This window comes from Anarhichas minor, unplaced genomic scaffold (genome assembly GCF_050575085.1).
Source record: "Anarhichas minor isolate MPS153535 unplaced genomic scaffold, ASM5057508v1 ptg000007l, whole genome shotgun sequence".
Lineage (NCBI taxonomy): Eukaryota > Metazoa > Chordata > Actinopteri > Perciformes > Anarhichadidae > Anarhichas > Anarhichas minor.
In genome coordinates, this window is record NW_027466453.1 from 7,521,955 (window position 1) to 7,542,645 (window position 20,691).

The following is a 20,691-nucleotide window of genomic DNA, read 5'->3' on the forward strand; positions in this document are numbered from 1 at the left end:
TCGTTTTAACAGAAAGGTCTGGATTTGTATATCAGGACTGCCTTCATGTTTCCAGCTCTTCAATGCACTTTGTAGAGTGAAGATAGAGTAAAATAACTACACAAGAAAAGCCTTTTAGAAGGAAAACTGTCTTTGAAGTGCTGTGAGGTTTGCTCAACCCACTATCTGATATTTAATGTACATTAAAAGTACTCGCAGTAATCCACATGATAAATATGCTCCAGGAGACAGTTATTTTAGTACATATTTATTGTAAATGCAGTCAAAAAAAAATCAATTTTTAGAGAGAAGACATGTTTGACAGTTTATCTTTGTCAGAGAAAGACACATATAAGTGACATAAGTTAGTTTAGCTTATACATGTGACATGCAATAAATAAAAGATCACTACAGTTTGACCTAACGTACATTTGCTTCCATTTGTACACAGCAGAACAGCGGCGGTGTAAACTGATATGCTCTTTTGAAATGCACAAAGGCTAGTGAAAAGAGCGGACTATCAATTGGTAATACAAAAATAGAACCAGGTAGCATTTCATACTTGAAAAGTAAAAGGACAGACAGACGGCAAGCGCGACTGTGTATTTCTTTTTGTGCATCCAGCCCCCTTGAAATGCAGAACCTCATCTAAGCGGAAGCCATTAATTCTCTCTCTTTGTTTTCTTTCTTTTGTGACAGAAATAAACCTCTTCAACAAACTACAGGACAGGGCTTTGTGCATGTGTGGCATAGACTGACAGGGCATGCAGCACTCTCTGTGCAAATACTGAAAAAAAGAGCAATATCTTTACAAAACATTATTGGTAAGAAAGAGGAGCAACTGAAACAGGCCCCGAGAACAGATTTGAGTGTGTGACCGATCTCTGGCTGGAAAGCACTGAGGACGTCTGGAGTAAATAGCTGCATGGAAGTAGAAGTAGTAATGTGGAGTGTTACGTTTGCTGTCTCAGCATTTGTCTCCTGCTCTCCGTGAACCCAGTGACCCGCCACTGAGATCCATTTAGTCTGCTGGATTGCAATGGATGATTTTGAGGACTTTTTTTGGGGGGGGGCCCTCGGGCTTCCTATGATGGCCTAACAAATGAGCCACAATGATAAAATTACCACTCGTTTACTTTTTTTTTTTTTTTTTTTTTTTTTTTTTTTTCAAAAGGCAACAATGTCTTTATTGAACTCAGTAGGAAATGAGTGTAGTTTTGTAAACATGTGGAACTACCTTAACATACACAACTATTTACATGTACAAAATGAGTGGCAAGTCTAATTATGGTTATTTTGATCTCTCTCTTTCATCCTTCAATAGCCCTTAAAGAAGCCTTCAGCCACTGGGGCTTCTTTAAAAGTCACCGTCAGACAGTTGATAGTCACGTCTGTAGAAATCACCTTCTTGGGGTGTTCTACTTCAGCGGGATCACTCGGACTGCCCGGCGTCGTGGTGGTAACACTCCGATTGTCGCCACTCACCTCCTCCTCCATCTCCTCAGTAGTGGTGCAGTCTCCCGCCGTCTCGTAGCTCCCCAGAGCGCTCACCATCACCGAGGTGGCGTTGTTGCTCTCTAACCCGGGACACTCCGGCCCTGACTCCACACCCTCCTCGCCTCTGTCCCAGTCTGACCTGTCGCACACGGAAGCCTCGTCTTCCAGTGCGGCCTCGGGCGCCAAGGCGCTGTCTTCTGATTGGTCGCACTCAAACGTTTGTCTCTCGCTCGTTTCAGATGTCCCCCCGCCTGGTCCGTCTGTCCATGTTTGTGCACCTACCGCTGTCAGGTCGGCATCCACCTTCTCCTCCACCTCCACCTCTAGGTCCTGTCGCTCCAGCAAGGGTGGGGAGCTGCACACTGACTGACCTTAAAAACAAAATAAACACTTTGTTAACTTTTAAAGACCAAAGTTCGTGACCAAGCTTCGTGACCTTCTGAGTGATAAACTTGACAAACCAACCATACAAACTGTCTTCACGCATCTCCTCGGCAGTGCTCTCAGATTCCGGCTTCTCCTCTTCACTGGTGGCGCCCCAGTCCTCCTCAATGGGCTCCTTCTTCCTCAGTGGAAGCAGGGTTTTGTTTGCGGGGCCCTCCTGGCCTAGTTTGGACACCCTCTGCTTGATCTTCCTCCTGGCTAGACGGCGGTACAGGCTGCCCCGCTCACCCTGGTCCACATCTGTACTCATGGAGCGGGTGAGGGAGAGACGCAGTCGGGGGGGGGGCTTCTCCGACACCTTGTTGGCACTGCGGAGGTCCATGGCACAGATGTTCTGGGGCAGAGCAAAAGGTAACAGGTTAACACGTGAATCATTAATGTTTTGCTAATAAAACAGAAAGCCTGCATTAGAAACTGTAGATGTGGTGTTGGAAATAAACTGGATATCACCAAGCAGGTAGGGTCCAATGAAGTATGCTATAGTTGCATTATGGGAAATTAGCTTGACCCAATACTACCAACTAAAAGTCAGGATAACTCAACCTTTGCTGCTTCAATTTGGACTCTTCTTATTCTAAATTGCTCAACTCAAAAGGGCAACCTGTCTGAAATGTTCCTAAGAGGCAACATTTTCAACCAACAATCATAGGGTGAAAACGGTCTTGAAATAAACTAACTTCTCACTGAGCAGTGTGCATTAGTGGTGTGAAGGTACAACAAAGGCTTGTGAGACAAAGAAGAGAGGTAAGTGTCGCTACCCGCAGGACGAGCCTCCTGGGTCTGAGACCTTTCCGGCGATAGGCCAGAGCTCTGATCTTCTCCAGACTTGGAGAGAGAGGTAGAAACAGAGGGGCGGGAGAGGACGGAGACAAAGTGACAAAGAGAAACAGATTGTGAGCAGAAGAACAAAAAGAAAACAAAGACAAATAAAAGTGCTCTGCAAGCATAAAAACCTCTCCGAGATTACTCACTTCTCTTCGTAGGCCTGGACCAGGCGCGGGTCCAAAATATTGTCCTCTGGTTCCCAAGTACTGTACCTGCCAACACGCACACACATTCAAATAAGTCTGTCTGGCTGTCTGTCTGTCTGTCTCTCTATCTATCCAACCATCTATCTATCTATCTATCTATCTGTCTCTCTATCTATCCAACCATCGGTCTATATATCTGTCTGTCCCTATATCTATCTATCTATCTATCCAACCATCTATCTATCTGTCTCTCTATCTATCCAACCATCGGTCTATATATCTGTCTGTCCCTATATCTATCTATCTATCTATCTATCTATATGTCGGTCTCTCTATATATTGATATATCTATCCAACTATCCATCTATATATCTGTCTCTATATATATCTATCTACCTATCCAACAATATACGTATATATCTATATATATATGTATGTCTATCCATCTATCTATCTATCTGTCCCTATATCTATCTATCTATCTATCCATCCATCCGACTGTCTGTCTGTCTATCCATATATCTATCTATATGTCTGTCTCTCTACCTACCTACCTATCTATCCATCTGTCTATCTATCTAACCACCTACCTATCCATCTATCCAGCTATCCACCTGTCTCTCTATATATCTATCTAACCATCTACCTACCTATCTATCTATCCATCTATCTATATGTCTGTCTCTCTATCTATCTATCCAACAATATACGTATATATCTATCTGTATGTCTCTCTATCTATCTGTCTGTCTGTCTGTCTGTCTGTCTGTCTGTCTCTCTATCCATCCATCCATCCATCCATCCATCCATCCATCTACCTATCTATCTATCTTCACTGGTCATGGTGCTCAAGTATCAAAGAGCATATTTTGAAAAGGCTATTGAGTTTATAAGGATGAGGTCACAGGACGATGACTCAAGGCTTACTCACTTTGGGGACCATCCCTGCCATTTCAGTAGATACTCCACATTACCCTGAAGAAAGAGAGAGAGAAAGAGAAAGAGAAAGGACGATTAGAGGAGATACAGCCGAACTCATTCACACAACCTGCATCTCAGACCTGGTTCAGTGTGATGCGGAGCAAGCTGCTGTGTGCCGAGCTCGCGATGGGGGAAAAGGATGACTGTCACTTTAAAGTGTGGTGTGAGGAAGAGGAGGGAGGGTCATGGACATTCTTCAAGCTTTCAAACGGTGGGTTTTATTTTTTTCTGAGGGATGACGTCAATGACAGCGCGGCTGGGCGGCCTCCAAACAGCAGCCTCTTTTCCTCGCGCATCGCGGTGACGTGATCACACATGGCTCCGCCAGCCGGTTTTTCAGAATGTACGGGCACATTGTAGAACGTTACACCGGCGGCTGCGATAGGTGGGGCCACGGGGACATGTGTAAACAACGTGGCGTTGCGCAACTTTAAACCAGCGAGTCCTGAAATAATGATCACAGTCATCCCCGAGTGAAAAAAAATAACCATCACTCCCACGTTTATTTGCGAGTACATATAGTTCCATCATGTCATTATACTAATCTAGACTTTATAACGGCATATGAACCTGATATTACATTTCGCACTATTTCATCCATTTTACATTACACAACAGCCCACGCTGTATGTACACATGCTGCGCCAATTACCACAATGTGCCGCTCACTTGTTACGAGTCCACATTTCCTCCACTGTATAAAAAATAAATAAAATCAATCTGTCACCACTACGCAGCATTCAGTGACATTACGCAGCAGTTTCACACCGTAACTTAAATCAACTGCGCAGCTCCCCGCACACTGCCCGCGTGTTATCCCCCTTTTTCGGGATACACACCCCCTTTTCCATAATACTACAGCTGCGTAGGCTGCATTCTAAAAAACACGCTTACTCCTGCAGCATCTCAGCTGCTGCACAGGAAGGCGTACAGGACGCGACCCGGGCTGCGAACCCATGTTGAACTATGCAGTTAATTAAAAAGCACAGATTAGTCTTAAAATCGCTTTTTTTGCGAAAGTTAAAGTGCGTAGCCTAGTTTTTGTTGTGCATGAGGACAACGGACGGTACGCTGGACGTAACTTTCATTAGGATAAAACACAGGAACATAAGTTATGTAAGTTATGTAAGTTATGTAAGTACAATTTATTTATAAAGCGCTTTTCACAGACAAAAGTCACAAAGTGCTTAACAGGGCAGAAATTACAAGCATAAAAAAGACAATGTGACCATAGGGCCAATAATTTACATACACAGAAAAATACAAAAGTAAAACATAGTTTAAAAGCAGGTCTAGGACATGGGTTTTACCCAAACGCCAGTCTAAAGAGCTGGTTTCTGAAAGTGTTCACAGAATCTGCGAGGCGTGGAACGTATTACTAACACTCTCTTACCTTCCTCACTCTCTTCTTTGTTATTGACTCAACAGCAAACACTTGGTCTCCCACTGATGACAGCTCCATCTCCGCGTGCTGCTCCGCGTGCTGCTCCACACGCTCCAAACAAGACGCACAAGTGTGTCTCTGCTGTTACAGTCGAAGTGCTGAAATAAAAAATATCCTGCAGGAAGACAAACAAAAAAATCCTGGAAGTTGCAGTGCGGCTGTTTGCTCCAGATGTGAACACTTGCTTTGAAAAGGCTGAGTCTCTGCGCCTCCCCTCACTCCAAACTCCAGCGGCTTGCCTCCCTCACTTTTAAAAATCTGCGACACATCAACGCCGCGCAGCACAACGCGTTCCTTTAAGTCGAGCGCGCCGCCTTTCCATTGCGTAGTGCTGGGACCCCAGTGTGCGTGCGCGGCCCCGTGGGCAAATTGGAACAGAGTGCAGAAGGGGTATAGAGGAGGAGGAAGAGGAGGTGGGCGGGCGTCAAGGTTATTATGTGACGTTACAGTTAGGGGAGGGAGTAAAAAAACACGTCATCATTAAAAATATCGCTATTAATCCAGTTCAGAGGCAAGAGCACTTCAAATCAGTCCACTCAGGTTTTATTTCACGGATAAACTTTAAAAAAGATCCAAAGTTCCATGACTTGATGTTTTGTTTCATTCACTGTCAACCTTTTGCATATTTCTTTAAATACATATTTTGGGAAATGAGCTTATTGGGGTAAGAGTCAGATGAGAAGCCCAGTTCTCGCATCTGTAGTCAATATAAAGTTGGAGCCGGCAGCTGGTTAGCTTAGCATGAAGACTGGACTGGTTTCGTTCTCCCTGTTTCCAGTGTTTATGCTAAACTAAGCTAACCAGCCGCAGGTTGAAGCCTTAAATCTCCACCAGAAAGCAAATACGCTTATTTCCCAAAATGTCAAACTACTCCTTTAAGATATTAACAAACAGAACAGCAAATCAGCCCAACAGCTTCAAGGACTATACTGTGTTTGATAGAAAGGCTCTCTGCTCTTTCAGAAGTCAAACACAGTGAAATGAGTTTGTTCAGTTAAAACAGAGAGAGTGAGCTCATGTATTTTTATATAACAGGCGTAAAGGCAGGAAAGATCAGAATCTGTAATGGAAATGAAAGCTTCACTGTGGTGGAGATGATCACCCCTCCAGCCGTGTTTGATCCAAATATAGGAACTAAACAGCTAAACACTCACAGGAAATCTAAATTTTACATCCTGAACGCTAAGCAGCATCTCTGGAGAGAGAACGGCTGAGTGCAACACATGAAGATCTCAGTGACGACAATGACCGCTGATATGTTGCAGCCAACATTTATTAAAGAGGACTGATTCTTAAAATCCATGACGGTTTGGTCACAGCCGCTGGTTACACACACTCATCTAACTTCATACCTGAACGTGTACTCGTCCATCCCCCCAGGTGGGGACAGCTCATAAAGGTGAAGTGACTGCTTTGGAAAAAGGGCCCGGAGCCAGTTTCCTATTATCTTCCATTGAGGGTGGTGTGGATCAGTTTACAGTAAAACTCGCTGTAACTCCAAACCCAAACACACACACACACACACACACACACACAGTCCACTGTCTGTCTCTCTGCACCTGGAACACTTGCATCACTTATGGGCATTGGGTGTCATGGCAACAGTTTCTAAGGCGACGGCAGAAAAGCTGGATGATGATGATGATGATGAGACAACAGGAAGAGTTGATGAACAGCTCAGGGCTGAATCCACCTCCACTGACCCAGCTGTGACCTTTGACCTCCTAGTCCTGAGATTATGTAAACAACCAAACCAACAATATTATTATAGTGATGTCTATAATCTGTGGTATTACAGTTTGTAGAGTAAAACAATTTTATACTTTACAATAAACCATGTCTATCTTTAGGTGTCTATAGCAGTTTTGGTGAGGTTTGATATAATTAGCGGCGACTAATAATTATTTTCGTTATGAATTAATCTTCCAATTATTTATTTGTATTATTTGATCATCGTTTTGTATACAAAACAGCAATTTTAAAACAAATGCCCCTGACATGCTCCAAAAGCCCAAGTTGGCCCATTGTCCTTGCATCGGTCCAAAACCCCAAAATAATCAGTTAATTAAACTCGTATTATAGACAACCAGAAATATTAACGAATGTTAACGTGAGGGAAGTTCCAATCAGCAATTTTGCTTAAAAAAGTAACTCACAGATGATTTATCGATCGAAACAGTTGCAGTTTCATTTTCTCACAGATGTTTAAATCATCGTGCTTCATCTTTCGTGATTCTAAAAATACAAGCCTGACCATGTGAGGACATTCAATACTTTATTTAGCTCACTGGTGTTTGCATCAAAGGGGTTCTCCAGTGACTCAGTCCGTCACATTCAGAAAGCAGCTGGACTTGTGAAGACTGATCAAATAAATTGGTAAACACCCACACACATCTTTCAAACTCCACACCTCCATGTTTGTAATGCAGTTCTTCGTTAGAATTTCTTGCCTCAAGCCTAAAACGAGATAACCCCGATGACATCACTCTGCGATCATCAGGGTTATTTTGTCAGACTTTAGTAAAGCTCCCTTCAGAGACTCAGATTATACAAAGGCTATTGTTACAGGCTGAGTAGTACTCTTCCTGAAGAGTAAACTGAAGTTAAACAATAATAAATAGTGGCCCCTTTAAGTTGATGATATATTACTCCTTTGATATTCTTACAAGAGTTGTAGGACTCCTGGTGGGACTCATGGTATTTAGTGATACTTATGTGTGCTGGGATGATTTAATATAAAGGGGACTGTGGTGAGTTTGCACAATGATCCAGCATCATCTTGTTGCTCCGGTAAATGATATCGAGACGTGCGGTGATCTCATTGAGCTTTACAGTGTTTCAACACCGTGCACTTCTCCGGTAGCCCGCTCCTACCGGGACCAGCGTCACGGTATCACTTTATCAAATGTAACACGGGATGGAAAACAGCACTTTTCCCGTAAGGAGGAGGTTATCGCAGCAATTCAGGAGAAAAGAAACACGCCAATCACATGACTTGTTATCTGCCCGGATACTAGTGTAGCGGAGTGGGGATGTGAGGATGGAGCGGCGAGAAAAAAACCCCAGAAAAAAGAAACACAACAACACGGCAGGACGGATCACAGCGCTCACTCCCACCCACGTGTGATGACTCACGCATGACTCACCAAACGTGACGGTAAGAAGACCAGCGGGGCACTTCTCTGGAATAATAACAGAGAGAGAGAGGGGGGGAGAGAGGGGGAACACAGCAGGGTAACTTACAGGCTCATACCGGGAATCCATGCGTTTCTGATTTACTCCCCTTCGTCCTGGGGGGGGGGGGGGGGGGGGGGGCAGCACTTCTGGGAAAATAAAAGCACTCAAATCCTGCCACTAAACATCAAAGCCGCAGCGGAACAAACTTTGTCTGACAGGCTTCTTATTTGAGAACATGTATGTGCACTTTTTAAGGGCATGTTTAATGCAGCAGACCTGTTATCAGTCACCATTTAGTGTCAGTTACACCCGAACAGGCTGCATGTCAGCAGTCAGAGTATTGTAGTATTACTCCACTACACTTATTGGACAGCTGTAGCTACTGGGTACTTTGCAGGATACAATTTAACCTGCTGTCATATAAAATGTGTTTTAAACTACCAATCATGGTTGAAATTGGCAGCAATATGAGCAGTTAAATGATACGTAATAGGAATAATAATAATATTCCAATAACATATTACAACTTTCATATAACAAGTACTTCTACTTTTGCACTTTTCTTGAAGTATCATTTTAAAATCTGGACTTGCAATGAAGTATTTCTGCCGTGTGATACGAGTACTTTTACTTAAGTAAAGGTACGTAAGTATTTCTACTGGTCAGGACAGGAAATATGACCGTATATAAGCCCATTTTGAACATACGAAACTACAGTCACAGTAATTTCAGCTAAATAGGTTGATCAAAATACATTAAGCACAAATGTTTTCTTCATCTTACTGATTACATTTACTATGTACAGCAGCAAGAAAGACGTCTTGAGTTTGGTTTCTCTCCTAAGTTGAGCTGGACGAAAGTTTGAAGACGATGAAACCAAAACCAGTGGGACCAAGAGAGAAACACCGAAGACCGAAACCAAAATGCAGAACATCAACCCCGGTCATGCCTGTAAAGATATAAATAACCAGCTTACTGTACATTCATGTTTATTAGCATTCATCAATATTAAAATAGAAATCCTTGCTACTGACAGAGTACAATCTTCGTTTGCACTCATTATTTTCACAACGTAAAAACATTTTATTAAACATTTCTTCCAAAGAGCACCTTGAAGAAAATCAACAATGTAAACCACCAGGTTCCTGTTTAAGATGCTTAGTGATGGTAAAAGTGAACACATTGGCAGCCGCACACTCTGATCTCCACAACGGCTCCTCAGAAGCCCACGGCAGACGTCACGGAGACCGCGTCCATATTTCATACAGTCTATGGATGGAAGCACACCAGCCGTGACGCCGCATTCAGCCGGGGGTGTTAAGTCTTCTGACCCCCCCCCCCCCCCGCTTAGACCACACACCCTTCTTTGAACTCAACCTTCTCAACAACAACACGCTCCTGTGAAGTTTAGTGACGGCATCTTGCACGGTGGCGGCGTGGTGACAAGGTCTGTCCACAGACTGACATACAAACGCCTGGAAAAGTACTCTGTGGAAGTTCCTGCTACACACACACACACACACACACACACGCTGTCACGGCTAGTAGTTATTAAGAAACTCTGTGCAAATACATTTCCTTTAAAATACACATTTATTCATGACAGACAGCAGCTTCTGTGGCAGAAGAACCCTTTTCGAATAACCAGCTGAGCAAAATCAGGTTACATCCTCCATGTAGTCCTCTTTTCCTCTTCACCAATACTGCACTAATAAGTTAAATATTTTGGGAAATACACTTTGAAAAATAAAAGTCCGGCATAAACCCTCATCCTGTGAATCTTTAGTCCTTCAGTCTTCATGCTAAGCTAAGCTAACTGCTAGCTGTAGCGTACAGACTCAGGAGTGTTATCAACCTTCTCATCTCATTCTTGGCTAGAGAGCAAAAAAAGTGTATTTCCTAAAACGTTGATACTAAAAGTTAAGTGGACCCCAAAATGACCCCCGACTTTCCTCCCAGGGGCCAGAAGAGATCCGTCCTTCTTGAACAAGCTCACTGCAGATCTGAGGAGAACTGAGAACTGAGAGCGCGATGAAAACAGAGAGAAAAGGACCCGAGACACAAAATGTCCCGGACGTTGCCCGTTTTTTGTATAACAGAGTTGTCATTGTGCTGAATGACCCGTGACTGGGTACAACAATTTCTGACTCCGTCTGAGCCGGAGTCATTGCGTGACTTTAGTCTTGTGCTCAAAGCTGTTTTTGTCAAAATGTACCTTTACAGGAAGCATACGGGGTCTTGTTTGTATCCTTATACACCAGAAGAAGAGGTCCACCCCCTGTGACGAGGTACTTACAATCTGAGTTGCTGCATATTTTAAAAATAAAATCGGACTCCACACAGTGTCTTAAAGCGGCGGTCACCGCTGGGGGCAGGTGACTCGGGTGTGTCCCGGCATGTGGCAGATGCCGCAGGTGCGAGGTTTCCTGGCAGCTGGAGGTTTGTTGGCGGTGGCCTCTCCCGTGATCTTCCTCCCCTTCTTCCCTGCGTCTCCACCACCATTAAACCCACCACCAAACACACCTGACACGGGGGGCGAAACAGAGAGCAAGCGTAACATAATTAGAGAAGATGACTCCGCGCCAGCCTGCTAAGTGGATGCCTCAAGGTCTCCGTGGAAGTGTTTGTGAGTCGTGACAGCTTTTCTTATCACTAAATAAAGACGGAGGTGAGGAGGATCTCGCTCGCTCTCTCTGGTGTTTCATCTCTGTACATTCATTCTGCTTTGCTCGCAGAGAGATGTTTTTGAATAAACAGTGTTGACGAGCGCACAGAAAGCATGAGATGAGTCCAGGCTCACGGTGTCAATCACCTGACTGTCAGATTAATGCAGTCGAGAGATTTAACTGTGAGAAATCAAACGTAAAGCACTGCAAGTGTCTGTAATGTTTCCTTGTGATGCAACGGAAAGAGGATGTAATGATTTGATAAGCACCACAGACCGAAATCAAAGAACCATTTGAAGATGGATTTTCTAAAAGTGCCCTTACAGCACAGCTGATAGTAACAGAACCAAAACTCTAATTTTGCACTGTGACAGGCGACTATATTCCTTTATGCAACAAAGGTGTGATAGTTATTTATTTTTAATAGTAAATATCGGCCGATAGCGACCCGTGGCTGATCCATCGGAACCTATTTAACCTAATGACGGCGCTAGAGGAGCGTTGAGGGATCCCCAGAGTTATTCCAATTCATCCTGAGGGGCGGATGAATGTCGGCACTGGACTTCATGGCAATAGATCCCTTTCTAATAGAGATGGTTCAGCCTGGACCAAAGTGGTGGATGGCCTCGCCCCCCCTGCTAGCATAGCTAAAAATGTCTCATTTAAAGGATATTAATTTCAGGCCTCGGGGTAATGAGTGTGTGTGTGTGTGTGTGTGTGTGTGTGTGTGTGTGTGTGTGTGTGTGTGTGCCTTGCCTGGTGGAGGTTCGTTCTCATCGGCCCACAGGAAGAAGCCACACTGCTGGTCTCTTGGTTTCCCGCAAGTGTGGAACATCCGGCCCTTGTTTGGCCCGTCCTTCTGCACCGTGCGCATCACCGCTGCCTCGTTACAGTTACACATCGTCTGTCCCGCGTGTCCTCCTGCACCCCCCTCCTGCCCTCCGCCTCCTCCTCCTCCAGGGGTGTTCCTGAACCCCAAGGAGAGCCTCGGTGGGGCTTGCAGCGGAGGACCTCGACTCTGCGGCTCCCCCTGCTGACTCGGCTGATCCGCCCACAGAAAGAAGTTGCAGCTCCCGGCGTTGCACTTGTAGAACTGCCGACCTTGGTTGGGGCCGTCTTTGCGCACGGTGAGGAGGACCGCCTCCTGACCGCAGTTACACACGATGGCCTCGCTGCTGCCGTCCACACCGCCACCGCCGCCACCCACTGGAGGTCGTGGCTGCGGGGTCCAGGAGGGGACCGGGGGAAGGGACGGTCGCGGATTTGACCTCGGGGCTCTAGGGTGCTCTGGTCTGGGGGGCCTTGGAGCTGGTGGGCGAGGATCGTCTCCTCTTCCTCCTCCTCCACCACCACCTCCTCCTCCACCTCCCCCTGCACGAAGGTACTTCAGGTCCAGCACCTCTCTGAGCGTCTCGTCACATCCACCGATGCAGCCAACGAATTCTAAAGGCATCATGGGAGGGAGGCTGCCCCTGCGGAACTTGAACTTTAACCTGAAGAGCGTCGGACACACAGGAAACAAATGTTGAAGAACCTCAGTATTCACACATGTGATGAAAGATTATTATTCTTCACTGACTGCAGTGGTTGTTCTGACTGTGAGCGGAGTTTTGAAGTGAATATTTCATTAATCGTAAGAAAAGTTATACATCATTACTCAACACAAAGCCTCAGTACACAAAGTCAACACTGTGTGTGTGTACTAAGTAAAAGCGGTTGAAGGCTCCTGCCCTTCTAAACGAGTGCGTGTACAACTAAAGTTTGAATAATGCAGCAGGTTGCTGTAGCGACCGGCGAGGAGGCTGAGGGAGGAGAGAGTTTATTAATGCACACATCTGCTGCTAACAGTTACACAACACGCTGAAATCTGATTAAAAAAAAACAAAAAACTGTTATATTTTCTAAGAGTAAACGCTGCAGTTCAACTTTGAGCTCTGTACCAGATCGGTTGCTATGGAAACAGATGCTGGTGTGGAGCTCTTTGGCTCGATGCTCGTGATGGCGCCCTAGATTTGTGCTGAGCCGAGGCACGTGCTCAAGGGGTTAACGCCCACTTGTGTAAACGAGAATTTGGACAAGTTTCTTGCACTGCTGAAGCCACCGAGAGCCTCATCTGCTGTTTGTTTGTTGTGTTTGCACGGGAAGCCACACACACACACACACACACACACACACACACACACACACACACACACACACACACACACACACACACACACACACACACACACACACACACACACACACACACACACACACACACACACACACACACACCTAAGAAATGTAAGCTGTGTGTTGAAGGTAAACAAGGAAACGGAACTTTATTTTTACTGCTTTTATTGTCTAATTTTTTACATATTTTTTTATTCTTGTGAAGCACTTTCTGATCTTGCTCTATAAAAGGTGCCATATAAAATAAACTTTACTCACCAAACAGATAAACACTGTTACATACAGATGAGCAATGTAACCAATGTTGTGCCTCTATGGATTCCAGCTGAAGCTAATAGGCAGATTACCTGATGAGGCTTTAAAACATAAAGTTGGGGGGGACTCACGAGAGACATTCAAAAGACATTGAGAGTCGACATGCTGGCAGCTCTCTGGGGCTGTACTACCTGATGACGAGTGCATTGAATGTGTAAAACCTGGATCTAAATTAAAATCTGCTCCTCTACTGTTTCACAATTCATCTGATTCACTGAATATCTGAACACAAACTGATGTGCAAAGCAGGTAGGATGATGAATCTTTATGAAAACATGTTATTGTGAGCTATTGGCAGGCTGAATTATCTTGATCATGAACAATATTTTTGTTTGTTAAGATGTTAAGTAAACCGCAGAAAATGAATACTTACATGTGAACAGGGTGCGGCTGACAGGTGGGACAGACGCTGTCGTCTCTGCTCACCTCCAGCACCGTGTCGGGGAACCACACTGCAGTCTTACAGGCTGGGTAGCCCGTGCAGGACAGGTACCTACTGCAGGAGGACAGGCAGAGTCAGAGAGCCTACTGGAATACTGTTCGAGCCCATTTACCGCACATTTTTACAAAGCCTACATTACTGTCGTTAGATCGCTCTCCTACCTTTCAGGCACACTTTCTTTATTTGACAATCAACTTGTAAAACCTTGAACCTCACCTGTTTCCATCCCTCTTCCTCTTCAGCACCATGTCCCGTCTGCAGTGAGGGCACTTCCTGACCGGCAGCGGCATCTCCATGTCCTGCTGCTCCTCTTCGCCGATCTCCTGAGCTGCTCCCAGATAAGGCGACAGGGCTTCATCTAACCTGAGGCCACAACAGAAAATTACCGTTTTACCCGGGTCACAACAACCTCACCAGCCTGCAGCGACTCCAGGACGAGTGTAACTGATCCGTCATTTGGGCCAGAAATACACAAATCTGCTCAAAGCTAACTAACTTTTTCGCCTTCCTGACGGACTCGATGAAGACGGTCTTGTATTTCTGGATGTGGTTCTGCAGCACGCTCAGTTTGTCCTTCCTGCCCTCTGACACCAGCTTCAGGTCAGCCTCCAATTCAGCACGCAGGTTTGGTTTGGACATCTCATATCCCATGGAGTTATAACCTAAACAAACACACACACACATTTTGATAAGTAACATAGTTGAGTGACAGGCAAAGGCATAAGGGACTATTTATGTATTAAAGCACATTGTGTATTGCGTTATGAAGTGTGCGTGTGTGTGAACATACCCTCCACCAGTCCCATGCCGAGCTCTCCAGGCAGAAACCTCTGATCAGCTGTTAAGCCCACATACATGCGACTCTTGATGGTCTCGATGTGGTCGGCATGTGTTGCATCGGTGCCTGTAACAGTTCATACAGTTTGAGACAAAACAAAGAACAATTCTATGCTGACTTGACAAAAGAGTCCCTTTTGTGGGATCCTTCAATTACTTGTGAGTGGTTGAAAACACATAAGTCTAAAATAAATCTGTCTCATGTCTGTGTGTGTTCACACCGTACCGATGCCGTGCTTCTCCATCAGGGATATGAGGTCGGCTTCAGTGAGCAGCTGCGGAGGACTCGTCTGTCCGTCCACCATCTCGACAGCAGAGGGCTGGAACTGAGAGCCTTGTTCGAACACTGGAATCACCTGGCACGTACAAAGCAGGTTTACTGGAGGTATCGCACACAACCTTTCCTCTGGGTTTAGTAGTTAAGAAGCCTTTAGATTAGGCCGCCAATTAAGTTCATAGTCTGTTATCACAAACACACACACGTCATACCTTAGCGCTCCACCTGTCATACGGGTAAACGTCCAAGTAGTTCCTTGCAATGATCATGAGTCCCGAGGTGGAGAAGTTCTCCTGGGCGATGTCAATGTCCACCACAGTCTCCTGCCCCAAAGCATCCTGGGATACACAGGCCAGGAAGTGCCGGACAATGAACTCATACACACGTCCTTCATTGCCCTGGACGCAGAAGAAAAAACAGAAGCTGTAAGAGACATTTTGTTGTTTTTGTTTTTGTACAACCTCCCACCACATGGGGGCGTAGTGCCGGTGTGATCCTGGCCACAGGTAATATAATCAGTGGGTTCATTGGGTACAGGTGGTTGCTAATAGGTGGAAGCAAACAGTTTTTGACCGTGAAGATTTAACTTGAAGACTTAACGAATGCAAATGTTATGATTTATTGGTATAAGGAGAAAATGGCACTGTGAAGAGAAAGTGGTGAACTCTGATTATGTGAGGAATAAAATGCCTATATTCGAAACTGGACTTTGTTATTTATGGCACGCGTCAGAACAAGCATTACAGCAACCGTAGTGACTTTTTTATTGGGAAGCAACGGTCACTACAGAAGCGATCCGTGAAACTTTTTAACATATTGTTTCCATTGTGTTGTTGAGGAAAAGAAACAGTTGAGAGGTATGACAAAGACTGTTTGGGCGCAGAACAACATGCCACCATTTACCAACAGTGGGTGCATTTTGGTATGATCGTTTACTATGATCAAAAAAGTAAACAAGAACATTTTAGTAGAAAGAAATGACCCCAGAAGGAAAAAAACCTCAGATTATGAGAGGAAAAAAAAGGTACGTTTGCACAAAGTTAGCTCCAGTTTTTGCAGACTTACCTGCAGTCCACCGGAGTACTTGGTGGGGTGTATGGGGGGGTGGGCTTGGTCGGATTTCTTGCCCTGTCGAGGGTTGGGACCCCCAGGCTGCTCGATCACCCGCTGGGCGAACGTCCCCCAGACCGGGCTCTGTGTCTGCTGCTCCACCAGGGGCCCGAGAGGCAAGGTTGTGGGGAAGATGTTTGTCTCTGTACGGGGGTAGCTGATATACCTGAGCAGAAGAAAAAAAAAAAACATACAGTCACAAGTCATCTTCACACAGACAAACTAAGAGATTGCTGATTAGCTCATCTATTAAGCACCTGACAGACACCGCTCTGCCAGATGGTCTCTTTCCGTGTACAAAAATAGGCACAACTTTGAGGTGGTTTAAAAACCAGGTAAACAAAAAAGGCATTTGACTGACACCACAAAGCCTCTATTAAAGGTGGCTATAAGCCAGCTATCTGACTGAAACAAGTTCAAAGGAAACGTCACAACTACTGTGGGATGATAAACTGACATTGAGCATATGGTCAGACCAAAGCAATACTTCACAGTATGAATGCACATTACCTAACGCGCACTCACCCCTGGGTATACAGTTTCTCTGCAATTTTCATGGTCTCTTTGGCGCTTATTCTTAGTTTCCGAGATGCAAGTTTCTCCAATTCCTGTTGGTCGATGAAGGTAGAGGATTGTTCAGAGTGGGACAAAATACTGAAAAAAACAAACCGCATACACTTTATGCCACAAACGGGTGTGTTTTGAGATGCAGTGTGTGTGTGTGTGTGTGTGTGTACAGTGTATGTGTGAGGCTGCTTGGCTTTGTATTGTTACCACGGTGTCCAAAGGCAGCGGTCTCCACTTGCTCTTGGGTTTGCTGGTTACTGAGGTGACTGTTGCTATGGGATCCTGGAAATGAGTGAAAAGGATATTCTGGTGTGGACCTTCCTACATGTGGCTTTCAGCCCATTTCATTTCGGCAGATTCACAACACACAGTTTAAAATGTACTGCCGCGTCCTCCAGCTGCAGCAGGAGGTTACACATGTGTGGGTGAATTTACAACACACACACATAGTGGGGGGAACACTATGTGTGGGTGGTAATGAGTGTGGCTGAGTTATCAGACTTCACAACAGTATAATACCAATTAATGACACTGTCATACTTTACTACGCTATCATAGTAGCTGGTATTAGGTAAAAATATCTGATGATGTTGAGAAATGATTGAGTAATGTTCTGACCTGATTAGACATCACTTGGATTTTCTTAATGGCTTATTTAGGATTACACATTTTATGCTAAAAACTTTTTTTTAAAAAATGTTTACAGCCTTTTGAGACAATAAGACATCTGCAAACTTTCCAATATTTTGTCACTGAAAGTTACTTAAATTCTGTGGTACAAATCGAAGAAGGCAACAGTTGTCTTACTTCTTTTATCTTTACTTCGATAATGTTGTGTTTGAGGAGGTTACTTGGTACAGATGTAGAGTGGTTGTCTCCATTTGGTTTTGTTGTGGTTACGACAGGGCAGCTGGTAGTAAGTTTAAGCATCATGGCAACTCAAATCATCTTATATATTAACATTTTCAGACATCAGAAGGCAAATAAGACCAATTTAAAAACGAGAAGTATCCTTCAGACCTTCAACCTTCCATTCACAAAAATAAACTAGGAACAAAGTACATAACATAAAATCTAATACATGACATAAAACACAGACAGGCACTTACCTCCATGCAGATCTGGTAGAGCACCAGGCAAGCTGTGTGGTTGAAGAGACGGTTTCTTTTCCAGTTGAACTCTACGGTGTCCTCCTCCACCTCGTGCAGCACTGAGACAAAGACGGACACAAAGGACAGATGGGATGAAGAGGAGCGAGTTAGCATCGGTTAAAGACCTGAATGCTACCAATCTGTGCGTCCGTGCACAGATGAGTTTGTACCTTTGATCTTGTAGAAAGTCTCAGGTATGAAAGCCTGGATGGCTTTGAAACGCTCCACCACAAAGCCCAGAGTGGGAAACTGACAGCTGCCGTACGAGATCAGCTGATTGCCCAGAGACTCTGGAAAGATCTTCTGCAGGCGAAGCGTCTGGAATCGAGTAAAGGACGCACCTGGAGAAGATGAGCACAGGAGACATGTGACATTCTTTGAGATGAACAGAGCCAATCGTGTTGTATCATGGAGTGAAGTGCACCATTATCTGTTTAGATGTTCCATAATGAAAGACTATTTTTCACCTGCATTAGTGTGTCACTGTGTATTACTAGTAGTTTAGGAGTGCTACCGTACCTATCCGCAGGTCCAGCTCCTGACGGACATCGACAGCATCGCTGACGTTAGCATCTGGCTCAATGAGGGTCTCACAAGCTCTCCGAATAGAGTTGGGGGTGATCTCAGAAAACTTTGCCCGAAATACTTGTAAATTGGGCTTCACTATAAAGCAAACATTAAACAAATACACACACACACACTATTATCAGAAGCAATTTGTGGACAAACGTACACAAAACACAACATGTCGTTTTAACTCAGTTTGTGGACAGATGAGTGAGATATGACGTGTTTAGAGTCTGTTGTGTTCGGACAGCGCCAGGCTAGCTGCCTTCCCCTGATTTCGGTCTTTGTGCTAAGCTAAGCTAAGCTAACCGTATTCTGGCTCCAGCTTTATATTGACCGTACAAACATAACAGAGGTATCAATCTTCTCCTCTAACTCTCATCAGTAAGCGTATTTCCCAAATGTCAAACTATTCCTTTAATTAAAAAGGAGTTTAGAGATGCACGGTCAGTTGCGGCCACACAACAACAACAACAACAACAACAACAACAACAACAACACATATTACTATCATACCTGCTTTGCAGACATCTATGACTTCAAAGCCAATGTTTTCTCCCTCTCTGTCACAATCAGTCCAGATGACTAAGGCCTGGCACTGCCTCGCCTCTTTCTCCAGTGTCCGCTAGAGAGACAGAGAAAAAAGGGACAAAAGAAAGAGAAAGTCTATTTCTAGTATCCATATTCATCAGGATTTCCTCTCAATGGAAATGGTGCCCTCGTACTGCAGAGAGAGGAAAAGAAAGTACATCATCTGCTGACGGATCCCATAGGTTAAGACAGTAGTTAAGCATACCTTGATTTGTTTCATGTTATCTGGACAGTACTTCTCTACCTCAGCATCATATAACAGCACAGGATTGCAACTGTTCCTGTGGAGAGAAAAGGTACAAATATAATCAGTTGTTATGATGCCGGTTGATTCTGAATATATACCAAAAAACAACAACAATCCAGTTTCAACCTACCATTTCTGGAACTGTGCTTTAAACTCCAGACCCAGTAAATGTCCTGATACTGACGTCATTGTTACGGTCACATTCTGGACATAATGAAACCAGAACAATGTTAAACACAACACAGAACAGACGTACACAAGCATATCTAATTATTCACTGTATTCACTTACCTGACCAAAGAGATGATACTCATACTCGTAGATTTTATTATACTTTGACATCCCCTCTCTCTAAAATGGGAAAGAAGACAATGAGTGCTGGAGAAACCAACGAGAAACAGAAATGTATATCTTTATCATTCCTAACAGTAGGCTCTGATTTTGGGAGATTTGGTTAAACTGCCAGGCTATGGAAGAGTTTGTATCAATAGTAACATATACAGTGAATTTATATATATGGGCGTGACTAATAATAACATCATCTGTTGGTGGGTATTGTATGGTCTGTGAGAAGACATGACTAACCCTCCTGGACGTGCCGCCGGACATGATCTCTGAGATGCCTTTGGCAGCATCGTTCTTCTCGGCCACGCAGAGGACCCGCTTGATCTGAGCCCGGCTCCGGATCATATCTGCCTGCTGCGGTGTGCCCGGACACCGGTCACTCTGCGCCGCACAGAAACCCCTCCGTTGGACCCCTAGCCGCTGTAATCCAGATCGAAGCAGAGATCTCCTGAGGAGGTGCACTAGCATACCTGTCCGCTCTCACATGAAGAAGCCGGTCCTCCAGACAGCCTGCTAGCATGTTAGCTAACGTAGCTAGCTAAAGCCATATACCTGCTTCACAAAACTTTAAAAAATAGTAAAAGGTAGTCACCGGTTGACAAACTTCACCCTCAACGACTTAAATAGATGAAAAAATATGAAGCCAATTAAAAAATGCTAATTAAAAAACGTGAGGAGCAACATCAACCTTTGGTTCTGTTTACAAATTCCGCGCTCGAGTCGCCTGTCAAATACTGCCGTAATCCAGGTCGCAATACTGTCGTAAAATCATGGAACCACCGAAACGTCTGAAAAAAACCAGGTTAATATTAATAATTGCACAATAATTGCATTTAAATTCCAGGCGTAGCGTGTATTTATTAATAATACATCATTCAGAATAACAATTATAGCGTAAATGTTAGTCC

At 44.5% G+C, this 20,691-nt stretch overlaps 2 protein-coding genes across 5 annotated transcripts; both read right to left on the bottom strand.

Moving 5' to 3' along the window:
* Nucleotides 1-231: 231 nt before the first annotated feature.
* cbx7a (chromobox homolog 7a) lies at nt 232-5,604 on the bottom strand. Of its 4 annotated transcripts, XM_076084893.1 has the most exons (6): nt 5,266-5,603; nt 3,823-3,866; nt 2,892-2,957; nt 2,679-2,745; nt 1,942-2,254; nt 232-1,847 (listed from the first exon to the last, which is right to left on the bottom strand). In XM_076084893.1, the coding sequence occupies exons 1-6, from the start codon at nt 5,332-5,334 to the stop codon at nt 1,297-1,299; spliced, it is 1,110 nt and encodes a 369-aa protein (XP_075941008.1). In that variant the 5' UTR covers nt 5,335-5,603; the 3' UTR covers nt 232-1,296. The 4 variants fall into 4 exon arrangements, with proteins under 4 accessions (XP_075941008.1, XP_075941009.1, XP_075941010.1 ...); XM_076084894.1 differs by lacking the exon at nt 2,679-2,745 and having other exon boundaries at nt 2,892-2,960; nt 3,822-3,866; nt 5,266-5,604; XM_076084895.1 differs by lacking the exon at nt 2,892-2,957.
* Nucleotides 5,605-10,067: 4,463 nt separating this feature from the next.
* Nucleotides 10,068-20,645, bottom strand: top3a (DNA topoisomerase III alpha). The gene is made up of 19 exons (XM_076084890.1): nt 20,024-20,645; nt 19,730-19,789; nt 19,569-19,642; nt 19,397-19,472; nt 19,117-19,225; nt 18,553-18,696; nt 18,204-18,374; nt 17,992-18,092; nt 17,090-17,164; nt 16,841-16,923; nt 16,271-16,481; nt 15,418-15,603; nt 15,155-15,284; nt 14,882-14,995; nt 14,588-14,753; nt 14,308-14,454; nt 14,023-14,145; nt 11,916-12,652; nt 10,068-11,016 (listed from the first exon to the last, which is right to left on the bottom strand). The coding sequence occupies exons 1-19, from the start codon at nt 20,249-20,251 to the stop codon at nt 10,853-10,855; spliced, it is 3,099 nt and encodes a 1,032-aa protein (XP_075941005.1). The 5' UTR covers nt 20,252-20,645; the 3' UTR covers nt 10,068-10,852.
* Nucleotides 20,646-20,691: the final 46 nt, after the last annotated feature.